This window comes from Capra hircus, chromosome 16 (genome assembly GCF_001704415.2).
Source record: "Capra hircus breed San Clemente chromosome 16, ASM170441v1, whole genome shotgun sequence".
Classification (NCBI taxonomy): Eukaryota; Metazoa; Chordata; class Mammalia; order Artiodactyla; family Bovidae; genus Capra; species Capra hircus.
Genome location: NC_030823.1, coordinates 28,993,373 through 29,016,795, shown reverse-complemented (window position 1 = coordinate 29,016,795; position 23,423 = coordinate 28,993,373). Strand labels below are relative to the sequence as shown.

General features: G+C 36.8%; 1 protein-coding gene across 4 annotated transcripts in view; it reads right to left on the bottom strand.

Moving 5' to 3' along the window:
- The window catches only part of AHCTF1 (AT-hook containing transcription factor 1), a 91,702-nt gene that overhangs the window by 50,395 nt on the left and 17,884 nt on the right, over positions 1-23,423 (bottom strand). For all 4 annotated transcript variants that reach the window (XM_018060241.1, XM_018060240.1, XM_018060242.1 and 1 more), the window contains exons 3-12: positions 20,557-20,810; positions 17,112-17,292; positions 12,429-12,636; positions 10,566-10,682; positions 9,173-9,257; positions 7,683-7,833; positions 5,771-5,903; positions 5,499-5,680; positions 5,034-5,095; positions 4,067-4,195 (exon numbers count right to left, since the gene is read on the bottom strand). In XM_018060241.1, coding sequence (XP_017915730.1) covers positions 4,067-4,195; positions 5,034-5,095; positions 5,499-5,680; positions 5,771-5,903; positions 7,683-7,833; positions 9,173-9,257; positions 10,566-10,682; positions 12,429-12,636; positions 17,112-17,292; positions 20,557-20,810 — 1,502 coding nt within the window. The remainder of the gene's footprint in view (positions 1-4,066; positions 4,196-5,033; positions 5,096-5,498; positions 5,681-5,770; positions 5,904-7,682; positions 7,834-9,172; positions 9,258-10,565; positions 10,683-12,428; positions 12,637-17,111; positions 17,293-20,556; positions 20,811-23,423) is intronic.

The following is a 23,423-nucleotide window of genomic DNA, read 5'->3' as shown; positions in this document are numbered from 1 at the left end:
TGAAACTGGTCCAAGTCTAGATTGAGAATATTTCACAGAAGCCCTGTCTCCTCCTACCTAATCGAAATAAATTTCCATTCACTCCTCCCATCCTCTATGGTAACCACTCTAACATTTTGAAGGAATCTCTTCCTCGCTTTTTTTCCTTCATCTCTACATATCCATTACTAACCAATTCAGCTCAATTTGGTCTATTTCAGGAATAAAGGTTTTAAAAAGATACATGAAAAAAGTCAACAAAATGCCAATATTTGCATGCCTCCACATACTTTAGTCTATTTTCTAAACTGAAATTATTCAAGTTTTATCTATATAAGGGAAGGGAAAGGGAAAGTCACTCAGTCGTGTCCGACTTTTTGCGACCCCATGGACTGTAGCCTACCAGGCTTCTCAGTCCATGGGATTTTCCAGGCAAGAGTACTGGAGTGGGGTGACATTGCCTTCTCCAGGGTTTATCTATATAAGCGGAAAGAAACCAAGGGGTCGGATTACCAGATTCAAAATAATCACAAAAAGATATTAAACGCTATTTGACTAACATGGCTGAATGGTTGAATTACAGCTAATTTTTGCTCACTCTTTCTTATTTATTTGTATTTGGCTACGGGGTTCTCCGCTGCTGCGTGGATTTTCCTCTAACTGCCACGAGTGGGGCTGCTCGCTGGTTGCGGTGCTTGGGCTTCTCGTTGCAGAGTACAGGCTCTGGGGTGCACAGACCCCTGTGGCACGCGGGCTCCGCAGTCGCAGCTCCCGGGCTCTAGGTGCAGGCTTCAGCAGTCGCAGAGCACGGGCTCTGGGGTGCACAGACCCCGGCAGCTGTGGCACGCGGGCTCCGCAGTCGCAGCTCCCGGGCTCTAGAGGGCAGGCTTCAGTAGTTGCGGAGCACAGGCTTAGCTGCTCCATGGCGTGTGGGATCTTCCTGGGCCAGGGGTCAAACACGTCTCCTGCATTGGCAGATGGATTCTTATCCACTGCACCACCAGAGTAACCTCTCACTTTTTCTTTTTAAAACTAGATATCACTGCATTTAACTAAGTTTCATGATATAGAATAGGGGGGATCAGTATTAATTCTCTAAAATAAAAAAAATTAGACGGAGACTTAAAGTGCTCCTTAAGGGTGATGAACACTAATACTAATTTGGAGCCTGTGGCAGGAAAGGATAATTTCCTGACCAAAGGGTCCTATGAGCAAGGGCCACCAAGACAAAATTTACCTAAGGTTTTTTAATGAACCCAATTCAGAGCTCTGTTTATGTAGAAGACAGTTTATAATCTGTTACTGACTCACTTAACATATGAAAAGAAAAGAACCATCAAACATTTAAGTATAGCCACCAGATCAAAAGGCTTCCCTGGCAGCTCAGATGGTAAATAATCTGCCTGCAATACAAGAGATGCACGTTCAGACCCTGGGTTAGGCAGGTCCCCTGGAGTAGGAAATGGCAACCCACTCCAATACCCTTGCCTGGAGAATCCCATGGGCAGAGGAGCCTGGCGGGCTATAGTCCATAGGGTCGCAAAGAATCAGATATGACTGAGCAACTAAGTAACAACCAGATCAAAAAGACTAAACTAATAAAAAATAACTCCAGATAAAACAGGCATAATATAGGGAACTAAATAAAACCTGAAACATAGAGCTAAAAGATATTTCATCCATAAAATAGAACAGAATACTACCAAAAAAGAATGATCAAAGAGTAAGAGTGTGTAGAAATTTTAGAATGGGGCTAAATTTTTTTAATCTAAAAAAAAGAAAATTAGATGAAAACATCTCCCAGAAACCAAAATCAGAGGCAAACGATACACAGTTGGAAAGCAAAGATAAGCTAACATAAGACCAACTAAGGATAGTGAATATTTGTCTAAAGGAGTTCTACAAAGAGCAAAACCAAACTGAAATGCTGATATCCAGTCAGTTCCTCATCAACTGCAGATAGGAAACATTTAGGAGTGGGGGAGATTACAGAAAGTTCCAAAAAAAACAAAACTTGAATTTGAGGTGTGCCAGCAACTATTGACATGCCATGTATATTGTATTAAGTACTTTAATCTGGAGATGATTTAAAGTACATAGGTGGGTGTGCACAGGTTATATGCAAATACCATGCCTTATTATATAAGTTAATTGCTGCTGCTGCTAAATCACTTCAGTCATGTCCGACTCTGCGACCCCGTACATGGCAGCCCACCAGGCTCCCTGGTCCCTGGGATTCTCCAGGCAAGAACACTGGAGTGGGTTGCCATTTCCTTCTCCAATGCATGAAAGTGAAAAGGGAAAGTGAGGTTGCTCAGTCATGTCTGACCCTCAGCGACCCCATGGACTGCAGCCTTCCAGGCTCCTCCGTCCATGGGATTTTCCAGACAAGAGTATTAGAGTGGGGCGCCATTGCCTTCTCCGATAAATTAACTGAGCATCCTTCAATTCTGGTTATCTATGGGCGTCCAGGAAACCAATTCCTCATGGGTACCGAGGGTTGACTGAACATGACTACATGGTCAATATTTGCTCAGTACAGTAATACAAAAGGGAGGAGGGAAGAAAGGAAAAAAAAAATCCCGATAATAGATTGACTATTTCTCTTATTTTCATGACATTAGGTATTAGAGTCCAACTGCAGGTGTTAAACCGTCAGCAGCAATATTCACAATTCATCTGATATTTAAAAGGCTCCTTCCCTAACAATTCATTACACTACCTATCTGCAATTATTTAAATAACTTAATTCAAACATTATTTGAGGGGAAAGAGTTATTTAAACATTTTCTCTTTCTCCAAGGAAAAATGACCCAGGGTTTGTTTACTTTCAGCAAATACCAAGTTAAAATGTTGAATTACAAGTTGTCACTAGACAACACTGTTTTAAAATGTCTCCTGACTGGTAAAATGTATTGTGACTCTAAAACCTGTGTGGATTTTACAGTATTTTTATTTATGTATCCACTGGGAAATTACGCTTGGCTTCCATGACTAAGTCTGACTCCCGTAACTCTCTTGTGTTTTGCAGAAACCTGAGATCTTCACTAATAGGCTTTCATAAGAGCAGTTTTTATAGAGCAGTGGTTCTCAAACCATCAGAAATCACATCAAGGGCTTATTAAAACAACTATGACTTCTACTCATGACATGCCTGATGCATCCATGATGTTTCCTAGCCTATAGTTCAGTCTCGCTCAGTCATGTCCAACTCTTTGTGACCCCATGGACTCACAGCACGCCATGCTTCCCTGTCCATCACCAACTCCCAGAGCTTGCTCAAACTCAAGTCCATGGAGTCGGTGATGCCATCCAACCATCTCACTCTCTGTCGTCCCCTTCTCCTCCCACCTTCAATCTTTCCCAGCATCAGGATCTTTTCTAATGAGTCAGTTCTTCCCATCAGGTGGCCGAAGTATTAAAGCTTCAGCTTCAGCATCAGTTCTTCTAATGAATATCCAGGACTGATTTCCTTTAGGATTGACTGGTTGGATCTCCTTGCAGTTCAAGGGACTCTCAAGAGTCTTTTCCAACACCACAGTTCAAAAGCATCAATTCTTCGGTGCTCAGCTTTCTTTATAGTCCAACTCTCACATCCATACATGGCTACTGGAAAAACCATAGCTTTGACTAGATGGACCTTTGTCAGTAAAATAATGTCTTTGCTTTTTCATATGCTGTCTACACTGGTCATAGCTTTTCTTCCAAGGAGCAAGAGCCTTTTAAATTCATGGCTGTAGTCGCCATCTGCAGTGATTTTGGAGTCCAAGGAAATAAAGGCTCTCACTGTTTTGTTTCCCCATCTATTTGCCATGAAGTGATGGGACCAGATGCCATGATCTTCGTTTTTTGAATGTTGAGTTTAAAGTCAGCTTTTTTTTCACTAGCCTATAGACCTGGTGTCAAGTTATACCTATGAGATCCTGCAGGTATGAATTTTAAGCCAAATCCAAGAACCACAGCTACTGACATGCAAAGCTGGCATTACACTACTTAACTTTTTAAGAAATTATCTAATAGATTTTTGTTGTAATAGAGAGCTAATGACATGATCCAAAAGAAACAACAAGAGTTTAAAATCTCTCACCTGACTTAAACTGGAAGGTTGAATATCAACAAGTCTTGGTGAGAGAAGGCCAGCCACAAGACATCGATTATAACCATCAGGAATGACTTCATTGAGAGATGGTCCTGATTTCTTTAAAAAAGTCAAAGTCTATAACAGATTGATTAATAAGATATCAGTCACTAATCAACTCAAATAATCAAATTTAAGAATAACTAATAAACCCATTACCCTACTTTACACTTAACAGTATGAAGAAAACTAAAAGGCCCTGAATGAAAATTGTGGAAGACTACATTTCTGTACTTCTTGCAAGGAAAAGAGCTTATAAGTTCTTGAAGTAACCAGTGTTTGTCAGTCACAAATACTACTACTGATAATGGTATTTTAAACTGCTTATATATAAGGTAACCCTGTTATCTTCTATCAAGCTGATAGACTTGGTAACAGATCTTAACAAACTTAATACACACAAAAGAAAAAGTCTGCAGTTTATTCTTCTTGGTCTAATGTGAAAGAGATCTGATATGAAGTATAAATATGACATTCATCCATATCTAGCTGATTATCATTTTAAGGATATGCCACTTCATAGTTTCCTGGAAAAGCGTTTTCAACAGAGTCTTAATCCACTCTGTGCCGGTCACTGTGCCACTGTGCTAGGAACCTTTTTTGCATTACTTCATTTACCCATAAGCTTTTTAAGAAAGAAGAGAATTAAGAAGATGGACTAAAGTAAGGTACTGACTTACTTTTGCTTGGGATTCAGGAGCTAACATCCATATAAAGCTGCTATAAATACCCTAGTAGCTCTTCCTAGAAAGTTGCCGTCAATAATTGATGCTACTAGCCACTATCTTATACACCTAGCAGAAGCTACCTTTTAAGATGAAAGAGTAGTTTATATAAATAACACTAAAGTTTAAATCCATGGTCTGACTTCAGCTCAAGAAGAAACACTCTGTCCAAATTGTTATTTCTTACTCACCTCCTTCTGAAAGCCAGTACAAGTTATATGAACAACTCCTGAGTTTAACAAACAAGTGGCATCTAAAAAAAAAAAAAAGATTTAAAAATATCCATTTACATGTTATATTTGGCATGGTATTAGTTCAACAAAATTTATCCTAAGAACAGATTACTAGGCAAGGCATGGTATTACTACGTACAATAAATTTTAAAATAATCTGTCCCTGTATTTCTATCCTAACAAGACACCAAACCTTATCACAAGTTCACTTAATATGAAATAGTTAATGTTTTACAGCAAATTCAAATATTGATCATTTTTCTATAAAACATATAATCATTAAATTTCTCGTGTACATATATCAAGTTAACATAGTAACTTATCCATACATGTTAACTAATAATGAGAAATGAACGATAATACACTACATACATACTCTTACATGTTATTTTTCTCAAAAAGTAATGTTAAATAAATACATACCAAAATTGTAAGTACTTGGGTTAAAAAACTGCTCAGGAGGTGGATATGAGGGAGGAACTCCTCGAGTTAAACTTCTCTCATGTACTAATATATCCAAGATGTGATGTGGAGAAGTCCTACTTACAACAGCATCCAGTGACCACAATGCAAAATAAGAGCAATTATGCAGATATTCTCCTGATCTAAAAGAAATTTTATACAATTATTAAGTCAATAAACTACTACACATAAAAATTCCTATAAATATAAATACATACATAGAGAAATCATACCTTAACGAATCTGGCATTTGTGCATGGTACCAACGATTTATGTCGAAAAGCCCCAAATATATAGAAGGCTTTCCCTGTCCATATATATTCACCTGCCAGGTAAAGACTGAAACACTGGTGTCAGGAGACAGAGCTAAAAGAGATAATTTTTAAAAACAGAATAAATAATCTCAAAATAAATACAACAAATATAATTAGGAAGATTTTCCCATAAATTAAGACGTTTAACTCATATCTGATTTGTTAAAACACATTTCTATCATTTATTCTGTAACAAGAGGTTCATTCATTTCTATCTTGACTGTTTTTCTATTTCAAGAAGACCTTATTAAAATGTATTCATCTGAAAAACAGTAACTTTGGCTTGTCTTCACATAACAGTTTGGCAACTTCAAGATGCTGTAAGGAGAAAGTAGAAAATGATTTGAATCAAAGTTCTCCCACAAATAAATCATTGCTAGTACCAGAGACTGTGTGTGTGTGTGTGTGTGTGTGTGTGTGCACACAGACGTGTGCAAGCTCAGTCATGTCTGACTCTTGAAACCACGTGGACTGTAGCCTGCCAGGCTCCTCTGTCCATAGGATTTCCCAGACAAGAATACTGGAGTGAGTTGCCATTTCCTCCTCCAGGGGATCGTCCCGACCCACATCTCTTGCTTTGGCAGGGAGATTCTTTACCTCTGAGTCACCCAGGAAGCCCAGAGAATATCAATACTTAAAATGGATGCCTTTGGGCTTTAGGGCTTAATTCTGTAGAATTCTAGCTGAGAAGGATTGATTCAGCTATATGCTAAGGCAGTGGTGGTAAGGGAGAGAGACAGGTACCCAAATGGTATGTGGAATGGAAAGATAGGAACAAAGATGAGAGACCAATAGAAGGAAAAAGGGAAGTAAAAATCCAAGACATAACTAATAGGAAATATAAAAAAGATATGAGTGGGGAGTAAGAGACAGAGTTACATAAATTCTGTTTTGACATGTTTAGTTGGATATGAAAAATGGGGACAAGGACAGAGGAAATCTCTAGGATGAAAAAGCTATACATGAGAATCCCAATAGGAACAAGCTAAACCAGGGCCCCACTAAGCATTCCCAGAACTGAATAAACCTATCATGTTGTCCCATTCAATTCTTAACAACCACCCTTTGCAGAAGGTATAAATGTATTATTCCACTCACAGATAAGGAAACAAAGGCTTAGTCACAAACGTTAAATAATTTGTGAAAGGACTTCCCTGGTGGCTCAGATGGCAAAGTGTCTGCCTCCAATGCGGGAGACCCAGGTTTGATCCCTGTGTTGGGAAGATTCCCTGGAGAAGGCAATGGCAACCCACTCTAGTACTCCTGCCTGGAAAATCTCACGGATGGAGGAGCCTGGTAGGTCACAGTCCATGGGGTAAGAGTCGACACGACTCAGAGAGTTCACCTTCACAACTAGTGACAGATCTGGGATTTGAATCCATGTTGGATTCTAAAATCTATGCCATTATCATTCTGTCACAATGTTTACCAGGAAGAAGGGATGACACTAGAGGAAACAAAAAATTCAAGACAACAAAACATGTTTGCTGTATATGTCTCACAAAATACAGAAGTAAACATTATTCAGAGACTACTCATACTAGTCACAACTAGAGACCTTTTTGAGTGTGTCTGTTTTGAGAGCCAGATCAAAATAAAGAGGTTGCTCATTTCCTTAATCTATTCATTTCTTGAGTTCTACACATCACGATCTGGAGAACAAGAAATACCTCGGATCTCACACAGTCCTAAATAAATCCCATAATTAGTATTCCAACTTAACTGCCAGGAGTACAAACTCTAGAAACCAATACCTGTCATATATCTTAAATCAAGACAAATCTTAAATCAAGCATTCACAAGATATATAATGAAAGTGCTTTAAACCAACCTTCATTCATGCTTTCCTCCCTGTCACCATGAGATCGAAATTTCTCTATACTCTGGCATCCCAAAAGTTTGGTATTACCAGTCTGTCCCCTCAAAGGAAACATGCCACCTGTGAGGTCCAGTGTGTATCTTTCTTCACAGTACTCCAACCCCTGAAATATAAAATGTACACCAATCTATGTCTTAATAGGATTCTAAGAAAAAGTTAGTTATTCTAAAATTAAATGTTCAAGAATTTCCACACAATATAAAGAAAACAAAAAAGTGAAAGACTGAAGAGAACCAATTACTGAAGAAAGCTTTAAAATTTACACATGGGATAAAACACAAATAAAAAGGCTAATTTTGTTTCTCAAAAATAATTACCAATAAATCTTCTAAAGCTGTTATCAAACACAGGAACCTTCATGCATTACTGGTTGGGGTATAAATTGGACCTAAGCAATGAAATTACAAACACATATTCTCTAAAGCAGCACACCTACTTCTTTGTTTTCACTGAAGTTCTTGCTCTAGTTCTTACATTTTTATTCACTGACCCCTGTAAGAATCTTGACAAAAGCTACGAAATTTTCTCTAGAAGAATGCATAGTTTTCCCTTGTTCTCCATGAAGAACTGGTTCTGGGACCTTCTTCCAATATCAAAATCTGTGGATGCTCAAGTCTCTTACATAAAATGGTATAATACTTGGATATAACCTATGCACATCCTCCTATATACTCTGCATCATTTCTAGATTACTTATTAATACCTAATACAATGTAAATGCCACATAAATAGTTGCTGTGGCACAGCAAATTCAAGTTTTGTGTTCTGGAACCTTCTGGAATTCCTCCTCTTCATATTTCTGACCCAAGATTGACTGAATCCACAGATGTGGAACAGGAGAGTTGGAGGAGGGGGGCTCGGGGACAACATGGACACTGTGATCATAAAAATACCACACAAAATTAAAGGGCTTCATGAATTCCCTAAAACCCAATCACACACCCTCAAGGACGAGGTTAAAAAGCCTGTTCCAGAGAAAGTATTGTGACAGCTAACCAAATATGGTTATTTGGTTATTAACAGCACTTCACTACTTCTCAAGAATTCAGCCAGAAAAACAGTCACTTAAAATGCTAGATGCATTTATCCTCTCTTACAAGTGTAAGCGACCAGACTATAAAATCTACCCTATGGCTAACTGCTTGTTATATTAGAACAACAAAGTGGGGTTATTTTTCCTGGCTACCAACTAGGCCATAAGCTTCAGTCTTGTCTAATCTCCTCCTTCTAGAGAAAAATTATACCTGAAGATTTTAAGATTGCCACCTTGGTAAAATACCAGCGTCTTGATCCCTAAATCTAATACTTTTTACATTATATTATGAAGACAGTATTAACTTGAATAGAAGAAAAGATTGTAATATCTCGATAGCTTAAAACAAAGACTTAAAATAGTTAAACAATAAACAAAACTGATACTATCAACCGGTATCACCATTTACCTCATATAAGATTTGTCCTGAAGCCAAACACTTCCTGTCACCAAAGGCCAGCTGAAGCAGATGCAAACTCAAAACATCCCCTTCACTGAAAGAAACAGAAATTAGCTGAGAAGAAATACTAAATACCATATTAATGCATTAAGTACCTCTTATTGCTCAAATAAATTTAATCTGCATACAATATTGAGTGCATGTGACAAAACTGAGGTTACTATAAAGAATTTAGTTTTACTTGGTTGTTTTCACAAAATGTAGTCCTTTGACATAATAGCTGATTTAATTTTTATTGATCCTAATTAACTTAAGCTTATGTTACTTGCATATTTTAGGTGACATCTTACATGACTGAGACTATAACACTACTCAAAATTCATTCTTTCTCCCTTTCTTCAATAGGTGTGCTTTAGTTAGACAGTATTGGAAGAAAAAATAAATGGGATACAAAAATTGTTGAGAGAAATGTCCTTTCTTATTCACCACATGGAGTCTTTACAAGGCACATTACTCAAGCTGCTGCCAGCCCACATCACACTTGGATGGAAATATGGACCTAATGAGGACTATTCCAATAGCTGTCTCTGTATTTTTATTTCAATTTTCCTCCAGGATTGACAGAAGTGACAAATCAATTAATTCTTCCTTCACTGATGTACTAAAGCTTAAGATAAAACCTCAAAGTGAGGAACTCTAACACAAAAACCTAAGTTGACAAATTTCAGGTATCTAGAATTTAAAGCAGAACAGCCTTGGGAAGAGAATGTACTGGGAACACCAAAGAAAGCACTAAACTTCAGTGAAAAATAAGAGAAAATCAATACTTACACTGTTCCAGCACTGGAAATGAATGAGCTTAACCAGTTGGAAATTAAACTGCAAGGAAAGATTTCTCAAAAGCTACACTGAGATAAAATTAAAGCTTATGAAAGAGAAGGCAAAATTAACCAAATTAACCTTAGGAATACACTGCAAAAGACAAGTACAACAGAAGAACTAGAGAACAAAGTAGGGACACATAAAAATGAGAGGCATATACAATAGAGAGAAAAAAGGAATGAGATGATAGAAGAGGAAAAATGTTCTTATGAGAGAACACAGAAGACCATAAAAACTGTCTGAGGAGCGAGAAGCTGCCTACTACTGCGTTATCAGCTTACTCTCTGAAATATATATTACATTCAAACAAGTCAAGCAAACACAATTTCTTCTTACTGATATCTCAGACTTACTCAAACATATAGGACCTTTTAAAGTCATTTCAATGGCAACTTACTAATTCATTGAATTATGTGGCTCTTATTAAAAAGAGGCAATATAGCACAAAGTTTTGCAAAAGAAATTAACTGCCATGCCATTCTTGACAAACATTATTAAAAACCACATGTATCACATTTACCTATCTTGTGTAGACTGAACAGCCCAAAGGTAACAGCAATTACGAGGATCATTTTCAGGTTCTTGAAAAGTGACAGCATATACAGGAACTCTTCCACCTTCCAACTGTGTGTAGTATCTATAACAGGCACAAAAATCAGTACACTTCATACTTCTAAGTTACAATTTTATGAAAAAGGAAGATGATGCCTCATGTACGAATTTGGGTTACTGCTCTTACAATCATCTTATCTTCAAAAACACACAGGGTACAAGACATCAAGAAAATGAGCATGGCACCCCATTTCCCAGGTAGAACTGGGAGGGGTTAGAATCACTAAAGCACGAACTATTCCTTCCAGTCATATAAATGTATGCCACTACGTACTGTTCCCCAATAACAGGTACTCTAGAAACAGATGAAATACCACCACAACACTCCAAATGCTTCAGCTGGGTCAGTTTCCCATTACTACAACAGAATGAGTTAGAATCTGAAGACGTCTCACAAATCCCTTGAAAAAGCATAATTAGTGAAGAGAAGAGAGTGTTCAAGAAAATCCTCTAGAAGCCAGGTTCTCAGGCACTCCTTTGTGAGCAATTCAAAGACAAGAGCTGATAAAAGGGAAGACGGTGAAGATGGAATTCCCATAGGAAGCTACTAGGCAACAGCATTATCACTTCATCACGGGCTCTGTGCAGAAAAATTGAGTGTGAGGAAGTACAAGGACAGTCAGTGTTTACTTTAGGGGCTACTGACACCTCAGTATCATCAAAGAACCAAAGGTTAAAAAAAAAATAGGTCTGGTATATATACATTGTTATTTTCTATCTCTCTCTCTCTCCATCACTTCAAACTTGGCAAACATTTATAATCAATCAAACACTGCCAAGTAGGTACCAATTTGTTGGTGAGACAAACTGAGCAGACGGTTTGGAAAGGTGACTATTTTGTTGACTCATTTGAAAGACAAGTTACTCAAGAAAATATTCCAATATTACTTGGAAGAAAAAGGAAGAAATATTAAATTGACAACTTAGAGGACAAATAGGTATCTATTTAACTCAATAGAGATATGATTTAAAACCTATAGTGCCTTACCTCCCCCAATAAAGGGAGGTAATTCAATAATTCAATAAATAAAGTTAAATTAATAAAATGGATTCCTCAGCAATTTTAATAAAGAGTTAATTAAAAAGTATCAATACAATTATATTTGGGGGAAGTTTTTGACAGCATAAATATTTTAAACACAGTATTTTGTAATTTTCTTAAGAAGTCTTTACTTTTTTCTGTCAACTGAGAACTACTAACTACCTTACACATATGGTTATGCAGAAAAGTACTTCTGAAAGAATTCATGCCAGATATCTTAGTAGTGTCAAAGTTTACTAGCAAACTGAACTCCACAATGACTAAAATGCCAGGTTTGGGTTTTTTTTTTTTTTTTGCTGTGCTGTGCAGCTTACAGGATCTTGGTTCCCTGAACAGGGATTGAGTCTGTGCTACGGCAGTTAAAGTGTAGAGTCTAAACCACTGGACTAGCAGGAAATTCAGCAAAATTCCTTTTAAATACATTGATTCAACTTAAATTGATGTGCGAGAAGGAAATGGCAACCCACTCCAGCGTTCTTGCCTGGAGAATCCCATGGACAGAGCAACCTTGCGGGCTGCAGTCCAGGGCATTGCAAGAGTTGGACACGACTGAGTGACTTTGACTAAGTCACTCCTTTTTATACTAAGTCACGTTTTCATGTAATGGAAACTTATGCATTCAATCCTTAGTCTACCCTATCTTTTCCTGTTTATGCTACTCTTTAAATATTAGTAACTGAGTATATTCAGAAAGAAATTACTAATAAATAATTAAAAAGTTGTCCTTACTCTTTTTTCATGCTTTTCATGTTCCAAAGTGCTAGATAGCCATCAGAAAAACCTATAGCAAGCTGATTTGTCCGGTTTATGTAACTAAGGGCTGAAACGGCTGTTCCCGATGGGCTGACTAACTGAAAACACAGATGGCGTCCTTCTCGCATCACATTCTCTCTGATGTGCGGTACTTCAGCTGGGATGCCAGTTACAACTTCAAGGTCTAAAAAATAAACAGGACAAGTAAGACTAACAAACTATAAACAGCATAAAACCAAGTACGTCACCCATTATTCAATCAGCAGCTGAAAACTACTGGGGTCAATTAAAATAAGATTAGTGATAACAAAGCATACTGACTATATGAACTAGCCACCTTTATTTTAAATGTTATAATTTTCAAAACACATTTAATTGTGTAATATCTTTAAAATCTCACAGTGCATATCAAATGTTACCCATTTTAACAGAATTAATTTTCTCGAGGTTTCCCTGGTGGCTCAGTGGTAAAGAATCCACCTGCCAATGCAGGAGAAACGGGTTCAATCCCTGATCTGGGAAGATTCCCTCATGCTGTGGGGTAACTATGAGCCACAACTACTGAGCTTGTGCTCCACTTACTGAAGCCTGAGAGCCCTAGAGTCCATGCTCAGCAACAAAAGACGCACTGCAATGAGAAGCCTGTGCATCACAACCAGAAAATACCCCCTGCTCACTGCAACTAGAGAAAGCCTGCACCCAGCAACAAAGACCCAGCACAGCCAAAAACAAATAAGTAAATAAGAAATTAACTTCCTTAACAATCATAAATAAAGCTGATGGTTTCTTTATTCAAATTTAGGAGTAACAACCTAAATATTCCCCTCAGAGAATGGCTGGTTCTCCGATGAGCCTGGTATATTCTGTGCCAGAAATCTAGGAAGCTATCAAAATCTAAGGTGATGTATCAGATTCGATGAAGGTGCCTTCATTAGCAAAAACAGGACACTTTTGAGAACAACAAAAAATAATGAAAATAAACTAATAAAGCATATTAAGTATTATGTAAAACCCCATGAGTTTCTACCTTCTTTACTTATAAGAGACCTTACTGAACCACTGAAAGTAGCTGAGTACCAGCTTCTTACTTGGAAAATCAGTACTTAAAGAAACGGTAACATATGCATTTATTCTGCCTTTTCTGTACAAACTATATTTCAAGATAAACAAATACACCTAGTTAATAAAAAAATTCTTTTTAGATTAACAGAACTTTAAAAGCATTTTTGCAGCCCTATTGAAATAAGAGATCTAGGCAACAATGTCAATGGAGAAACAACTAATTTCAAGTATGATTTTTCAACCTTGGCCCTATTAACATTTTAGGTCAGATAATTCTCTGTTGTGGGGGCTGTTTTGTGCTTTATAGGATATTAACAGCATCTTTGACCTCTATCTACTAGATGCCACTTCTCCCTCCAGTATTAACAGCCAAAATTATCTCTAAACACGACCAAAAATCTAGAGGGCAAAAAAAACCACCCCCAGTTGAGAACCACTGGTACAAAGGTTGATGGATCGTGCTGTCATCACCTAAACCCACTAATCACTAAATATAAAACAAGACACCATGTGCCTCCAGATGTGAACCATTATGAAATATCCAGCACTTCTGAAAGATACCTGTCAAATGTTAAATCTGAATCTAATCTGAGCTAACTTAATTTACAGAAAATACAAAATGTAAATAACACCACGTGAAGATACATGTATCATTCCAAAATAATATTTTCAGCAAGACAGTGGAACTAAATATAAATAAATGAATAAGGAGAGGATAGAGGAAAGATTGCTCTACATTTAAATATACATGAGATGCAAACTGTCAAATGTGTTTGGATCTTGGTTCAAACAATTCAAATGCAAAAAGATGCTTTAGAGAAAATCATAGTAATTTCATTATGGACTAGTAATTAACACTATATCAAGTAATCATTAATGCTTTTAACAGTGGTAAATGGCATCATGATTAGTAGTAAAATAATCATTATTTGCTTTAAATTAATAGACTCAGAGAAGGGAGGAAAGGGAAATAGAACAGATGCACATACGGCAAATTTTGAAAACTAAATTGAACTTAGGTTTGTGGGAATTCTTTTATTATTCTACTTGAGAATGTCCCAAATGTTTACATTAAAAAATTCAGGCTCATTTACTGCTGTAACTGTTGTGCAAGATTAGATTCCCTCAATGCTGTTAATGAAGAAGGAAAAAATCCTATCCATCCTGCTTCTGATTTTTTCTCCTCAGAAAACAGCAAATGATAAAACTATGCCAAAATAACTAATCCATTCAATGGAATACTGCAAAATTATTCAAGAAAATAAAGCAGACTCTTTACGTAGTGATGTGTGTAAAGATGTATAAGAAACACTGTTAAGTTTGGAAAAGGTACAAACAGTACTTATAGTATGATAAATCTTAGGAACTTCATTTTCTCTGTTATGTGTGTTTCAGTGAAGTCTAAATAATTGTAATTATAAATTATTTATGTAAACAAATATATACATTTTGCTTAAACTCCAAAACTCAACTTTTTCTATGCTATAAAATTCACCAGCTTTCTAATTCTCATAACTGAGAAAAAATTCACTATAAAATTAAAATTATAAAATTTCACTATAAAATTACTCTTGTGTGGAAAGGAACTACTGACTACTGAAATAAAACATGTTTTCAACTCTACTATTTCAATCTGTTGAGTTTTAACTATGAGTACAGGTATTTTAATTAGCCTTACAACTATAATGATATATCATGCACAAAACACACTCTGGAGCAAAACTCCATTAAGAATATTTCTTTCATCAATTTTCTACAAAGAGTAGCTAAATCATTTCTAATAGTCCACAAATTCATTTTTAGTTACTGCCATTCTTACTAATCAATTCTTTTCATTTAAACTATACCCAAGTTTTATTAAGATCAATCAGACCTCAATATCAAATTTCAAGGTGTAGTTTCCATCACTATGAGAACTTCTTTCCCTTAAGTGCATGTGGGGCCATTATTTCTACCAAATCAAACTCTTCCACATAATATTTTGCAGATCTAAATTTTCATCAGATAACCTGGTTCTTTAATTTCTTGTCAAACATAATTTTTACTAAAATATTGTAGTTTTAATCAGTTTTATTACATACCAACAGTTCTTAATAGTTATATTCATTATTATATATTGGGACAAAATATTATTTGTATCTGTTTCTTAGCTGATCCAAAAATTAAAAGATGTGCACTAATATTACAGGACTATTTTAAAAATCAAGAAGGTCCTCAAGTTTAAATAGTCCTTTCCTAAAACTTTATAGATAATACACTTCCCTGGTGGCTCAGAGAGCCTGATAGGCTACATTCCATGGGGTTGCAAAGAGTCGGACACGACCGAGCGACTTCACTCACTCACTCAAGTTTTTAGGTTAGCTTTTCTTCCTATATAAACCAATCAAGAGTAACGTAAATCACAAAAACAAACTACTACTGAAGAGAAGATTTATAAATATACGCACAGTACTAAAAAACAAGGGCTTCCCTCTAGCTCAATGAGTTAAGAGTCTGCCTGCAATGCAGAAGATCTGAGTTCAATTCCTGGGTTGGAAAGATCCCCTGGAGTAGGAAATGGCAACCCACTCCAGTCTTCTTGCCTAGAGAATTCCAAGGACAGAGGAGCCTGGTGGGCTACAGTCCAGGGGGTTCCAAGAGTCGGACACGACTGAGCGACTAAGCACAACAGTACCAAAAGAGGAAACTGTCTCTCTACATTATATAAAAAATCTGTATTTATTTAGTTTTGGCTGTGCTGCATCTTCGCTGCTGGGCGGGCTTTTGTCTGGCGGTGAGCACCGGCCACTCTCTGGTTGGATGTGCCCGCTTCTCAATGTGGGTAGCTTCTCTTGGCGCAGAGCACAGGTTCTCGGCCCAGAAGGCTTCAGTAGCTGCGGCACGTGGGGTCAGCAGTTGTGGCTCCCAGGCTCTAGAGCCCAGGCTCAACAGCTGTGGCACATGAGCTTAGCTGCTCTGCAGCACGTGCCATCTTGCTGGGTCAGAGACCGAAGCCCTGTCTCCAGCATTGGCAGGCGAGTTCTCTACCAGAGTCACCGCCCTCTCTTTACTTACTAATTAATTAAGCTTTAGTTCTATTTCAAGATGCTATTTTGTGAGGGAAGACTTTTAAATTACTATTGTTTTCTATCGAATTACTTTATTAAATTACTGTTGTTTTCTATCAAATTACTTTATTTCTATCTTGGGCTTACCACAGGAACATAAACAGTATGCCAAAAACAGTATGTCAGATCCTACATACTTGGATAATTTTATATTGTCTGATAAGGATCAAGATTTTATACCTTTCAGCCCTTCTTCTGGTATTTACTCAATAACCTGAATGATGTTATTTAGTTGTGTATCTGGGAACATGTCTCTCTTTCAAGAACTACCTTAGTCTATAAACACTTTATCAATAAAACACAGTAACTCATGCAAAAAATATCCATGGCACACAAAACAATAAAACAATACAAGCAAACAATTTTTAAAAAGACACATAAACAAGTTTTTGACTCTTTTTTTTTGATTATTAAAAAAAACCAATCCAATGCATCAGAATATTCAGGTGCTCAATTTTGGGTTTTAAGCCAGGAATGACTAATTAATTACCTGATGCCTCTACTTCATTCTGACTGCATGACAAGTCATCCAAACATAGATCAATAAGAAGGACCTGTCCAACGTCAGTTACCACAGCTGCCACACCAAACAGCCATCGCAGACTTGGGTGTAAATGCTGAGTGCTTGCGCTGGCTCCTCCATGATTAATTATAGGTTCAATAGCTGTTACCTAGAAAGCAGAATGTATCATTTGTTTTCCTCAAACAAAATGAGAAAACACAATTAAAAACATAAGAAACAAATTCTGAAGTTAAAGCAGGTTACTAGTTATACAGATACTAACACTTCCAATACAGAAGCACAAATCTGCATTTGATACCTGTGAATCTGAGAAGCATTATGAAACCTTCAGATGTAAGAATTACAACATGCACTTGGAACAACAATTGATGTTTACCTAGAGTTTACCATATTCCAGACATTATGCTAATCAATGCACGATAACCCTTTGATATTGGACTATATATAGTTACACCCGTTTAAAAGATGAAACACTCTGAGGCTTAGAAAATTTAGCTGAGTTACTCAAGTAACACAGTCATTAAGCCATTAAAATTCAAACCTAGATCCTTCTCACTTTAAAACTCTAAACCAGCTATTGTAAAAGTATATATAGCTTCTTCTCCAAAGAAGACTAAAAATAAATCATTCCAGAAAAATTTACTGTTTACATTTATTTTTTTTAAGTCCTTTTTATGCCATAAAGCCTGAAGAGGTCTAACCTTTAAAAGGACTGCATTATAATGGACTTCACACAAAGCTTTCACACTAATTGGACCTCTGAGTTTAACATGGACTGAAATTACTTAAAGAAATCATACTTTAGTTACACTGTGGAGTTCTACTTTCCCTTTTCACCTCATGAGTCAAATTTTCAATGTCTGTACCTAATAGTCTGTATTTTAGTTAACACTTAGCTTTCCTTCTGTTTCCTATTGATTCACAGAAATTAATTTGGTACGATACTTGATAAATAAGTATTTGGTGATTTCTACTATAATACTGATGAACATCCTAGAAAGAAAAGAGAAAATTTGCTATCAGTGGTTTATGTGTTAATGTAAGGTTAAAGTTTCTTTCAGGCTGTAATCTATTATTACAGACAAAACACTGGCTTTCTAAGTATTTCATTAGTACACAAAACATTCTTTAGTGTTTCTAATTCTGAAAGCTGTAATTTCATGGATTATCTTCCTTTTCTAAATTATGGTAATAATGTCTATCATACTGAAGTATGTTTTCTGTAATTCCTTCAGTGAAGGATAAGTCATCTGCATTCCTCATATAAATACTACATATGAAGCTACTGATAATGCTACCTTAAGTAATTTTAAGGGCAGTTAAAAGCAAATTCAAGAGGGGATACTGTGCCTTTATTTAAAAGAATAAAAAGTCAGCTGACTGAATCCTTTTGAAGCTGTCTGTCACCCCTCTCCCAGTCTTTTCCTTCCCCTATATTTCACCTGGCATCAACCACTCACCCAATTAGAAGTCAACAAGTTCTGTCCATGTCACCTCTGGAATACACTTCTGCAATCTGTTCCACAGATTTCTTACGTCATTTCCTCAGTGCAGTTCATCATCCTTATTTACCTAAACTACCCAACCAAAGGGCTTTTTACACTACAATTCTGCTTTCAATTAAAAATATCACCTACAGACTTTAGAAGGAGGCCTCTAACTGCACAACATGCCATTCACAATCTCAATCCTCACCATCTCTGCCTCCCACTTCCTCCTCCTACTCTTCCCTGCCATTCTACATAAGTCTAGTTTCCCAAATGTTCCATATACTGTGACTTTTTACATGTTGGGTCTCTTAGCCTGAAATGTCCAATCTTTTTGAGTAGAAGTCATCCAGGTGTTCTTCATTTTCCGAGTGCTAAAATGTATTAAAGTACTTATTTATACTATAATCCTATAATCTATCTTCTCCTACTAGACTACAAGCCTTTTTGGACAGCACGGACCAGGTTCAATTTATCTACTTATTTGTAAAATCTAGCACATAGTTTGATTTACAGTAAGCACTCAATAAACTGCCAAATAATTCTGTCTTTAAAATCATTATCACTGGAAAGTACATATAAGGTATCAGGCTATAAATTATTTCAGACTTTACATTAGCCCACTGGGTCTGTTTCTTCACTATAGAAACATTATCTTTTGTCATTAAGCTCCCTTTTAAGTTTAAAATTCTATTCTATGACTATATACATTACATATATATATATATGCATACAAACCTACATATACTTCGTGTGTATCTAAGTGCATACTTCTTTCACACAGGCATCTACTCTTCCATGATTTTTGACTGTGTGTATTTGTGAGTGTATACATTTTCTCACCATGGAGAAAGAAGAGTAATAAGTTTGAGGAAACAACTCGATTTCTATCATTACTACCAGATAAGATATCTGGCATATAGAAGGCATATGTATGTTAGAATTAACAAATGTGAATATAAAGAAACCCACGATTTAAATGTACATTAGTCAAATCAAAAATGGTAATAAAGACATACTTCCCATATTATTCCAAGGCTCAAATTAAAATAGAAAAAATTAAAAAGGCAAGGAAAAAATGTCATAGTAATGAATACAGTATTTTTATAAATTTTCAGTGCCTTCAGAAAACAAAACTAGAAGAATAACACTTAGATGATACTTGTCCTATGAAAGATTAGAACACAACATGTCATTTTTACTTTGTAATTTTCTAACCAAATATAAGTTATAATTTAAATTTTACTTAAGTATAGCTGACTCACAGTGGTGTGTCAATTTCTTCTGTACAGCAAAGTGATTCAGTTATACATATATATATTCCTTCTACATATTCTTTTCTATTACAGTGTGCCACAGAATATTGAATATAGTTTCTTGTGCTACACAGCAGTACCTCGCTGTTTATCCACCCTATAAATAATAGTTTGCCTATGGTAATCCCAGGCGCCCAATCTTTCCCTCCTCTATTCTCCCCTCAGCCCCTCTGGCAACCACAGATTTGTCCTCTCTGTCTGTGAGTCTGCTTTTGTTTCATAGATAGGTTGGTCTATACATTTTAGATTTCACATATGGTATTTATCTTTCTCTTTCTGACAATCTGCTTAGTATTAAAATCTCAGGGTCCACCCATGTTGCTGCAAATGGCATTATTTCATTCTTTTTGATGGCTGAGAAATATTCCACTATGCATGTATATATACATATATCTTCTTTATCCAAGGAAAGTTTCACTTTAAATGTTATATTGTTTTGATAATATTTTTAACCTCTTTAAACTTTTTAATGAAAAATAACAAACTTAAAAAAGTAATCTAAAATAAATGTATACAGCTCAATGAATTTTTACAAAGTGAACACACCCATGTAACCAGCAGGGGTTTAGTTTTGAAAACAGAATGCCATATATCTTAAGCAGTACCTACCCGTCCAGGAAGAACAACTGCTTTAACCACTCTTGATAAACCAAGGTCATAAAGACAGAGAACACTCCCTTCTGCTTCTTCCAATCCAATTAACAATCCAGTTCTCTTCTGCCAAGAGAATTCTTTCACAGCTAGGACTATAGGAGGCTGTTCATTTACTCCACTGAACCTATATGCAGACAGCCGCTCTCCTGTTAGAGAATTCACTACCTCAAGTTGTGGACCACAGGCCAAGCAAGCAAGTCCATTTTTCCCTAAAAGAAAAAAGAAACTTAAAATTTTGCTTATTTTAATATTGTATACAACAAAACTAAATAGCAGTAAGCTCTGTTACATATATAATCTATAACTCATTATCTTCAAATTGAAATCTAAGCATTTATAGAACAGAGTGTCCTCAAAACAGTAAAATAAATTGAACTACTGCAATAAGAATAAAATAACCATTCAGTAAAGGTACCATGCTATATGCTTAAATATGACTATGCCAAAGCCTTTGACTGTGTGGATCACAATAAACTGTGGAAAATTCTGAAAGAGATGGGAATACCAGACCACCTGACCTGCCTCTGGAGAAATCTGTATGCAGGTCAGGAAGCAACAGTTAGAACTGGACATGGAACAACAGACTGGTTCCAAATAGGAAAAGGAGTACGTCAAGGCTGTATATTGTCACCCTGCTTATTTAACTTCTATGCAGAGTACATCATGAGAAACGCTGGGCTGGAAGAAACACAAGCTGGAATCAAGATTGCCGGGAGAAATATCAATAACCTCAGATATGCAGATGACACCACCCTTATGGCAGAAAGTGAAGAGGAACTAAAAAGCCTCTTGATGAACATGAAAGTGGAGAGTGGAAAAGTTGGCTCAAAGCTCAACATTCAGAAAACGAAGATCATGGCATCTGGTCCCATCACTTCATGGGAAATAAATGGGGAAACAGTGGAAACAGTGTCAGACTTTATTTTTGGGGGACTCCAAAATCACTGCAGATGGTGACTGCAGCCATGAAATTAAAAGATGCTTACTCCTTGGAAGAAAAGTTATGACCAACGTAGATAGTATATTCAAAAGCAGAGACATTACTTTGCTGACTAAGGTCCGTCTAGTCAAGGCTATGGTTTTTCCAGTGGCCATGTATGGATGTGAGAGTTGGACTGTGAAGAAGGTTGAGCGCTGAAGAATTGATGCATTTGAACTGTGGTGCTGGAGAAGACTCTTGAGAATCCCTTGGACTGCAAGGAGATCCAACCAGTCCATTCTGAAGGAGATCAGCCCTGGGATTTCTCTGGAAGGAATGATGCTGAAGCTGAAGCTCCAGTACTTTGGCCAGCTCATGCAAAGAGTTGACTCATTGGAAAAGACTCTGATGCCGGGAGGGATTGGGGGCAGGAAGAGAAGGGGACAACCGAGGATGAGATGGCTGGATGGCATCACGGACTCGATGGACGTGAGTCTGAGTGAACTCCGGGAGATAGTGATGGACAGGGAGGCCTGGCGTGCTGTGATTCATGGGGTCACAGAGAGTCCGACACGACTAAGCGACTGAACTGAACTGATGCTTATATATATGCTTAAATTATCTTATTACTCCTTGTTACACTTCAATACAGAAATAAGGCAATTAAACTTTCATACAACTGTATGAATGACTAACTTGCCCAAAACCCATGGAGCTATGAATACCAGAGCCAAAAGTGGATCCCAAGTCTCTTAACTCCCAAACTCATATTTTTACTACATTATACATTAAGAGTTAAACTACATGTTACAGGAGTTAGAAAAATATAACACATATTCTGTCGCTTTAAAGTTCAAAATCTAGAAGACAAGATATAACTAGTATAATAATAGGAAATACCAGAAGCCCGTTATGGCCCCTGGCAAGTCTAGTCTGGATTTTATTCTGCATGCAATGTAAAGTAACTGGATTTTTAAGCAGGGCAGTGACAATCTGATTTATGTTTTTAAATGTCAGTCCAGCTGCTAAGCAGCAAATGGAAAAAAGCTGGGGCCAAAGCAGAAGTAGGGAGATGATAACCTATGCCTGGTTGGTGGCTATGAATAAAAAAAAAGTGAACTGACTAGAGATTCATCTCAGAGGCAAAACTAAAAGGATTTGCTTGCTGATGAATAATATATAGGAAGTGAAGAATCAAGAACGAGACCCTGGAATTTCTCCTTCAACAGTTAGATGAACAATGTAACTTTTACTACTAAGTTGAGGCCTGGCCTGCTGAAGTCCTTGGAGTCACAAGGAGTCGGACATGACCAAGGACACAACTGAGCGACTGAACTGAACTGAATCACGCATCTAAATAGGTGGCTGTAAATCCTAGACTATAGCTGATAGAAGTTATAGTTTTAAAAAATAGCATGGCACAGGGGGGTCCAGAAAACATGGGTTCAAAGCTCATTTTTACAACTTGCCTTCTGTGTACTGGGACCAAATTACTTAACCTATTTGATTTTCAGTTACAAAGAAAGTGCGTAATTAGAAAAACCTAGCACTCCCTCAATGAAAAGTTGTTATGGCGCCTAGTACGTAACAGAAGTAGTGTTATTACCTTTAATAGTCAAGAGTACAGCTCTATAAATGGCTAAATTACTAATCTATATGTTTTACTGTCTTTCTGCTAGGAAGGGTGGCTATCACACTCATTTTTAGAGACGTCTGCAATATATTTCACTAGACTGAAATCCATAATTTAATGGTTTGGTATAATTCTCTGCTATATTACATAGTTTAAACCATGATCATTATTAAGACATTGTTCAGATTAATGTAATTAAGAAGTAAGACTTCCTGAATATATTTTATCACCTAGGGCACTACAGGCCTCCCTGGTGGCTCAGTGGTAAGG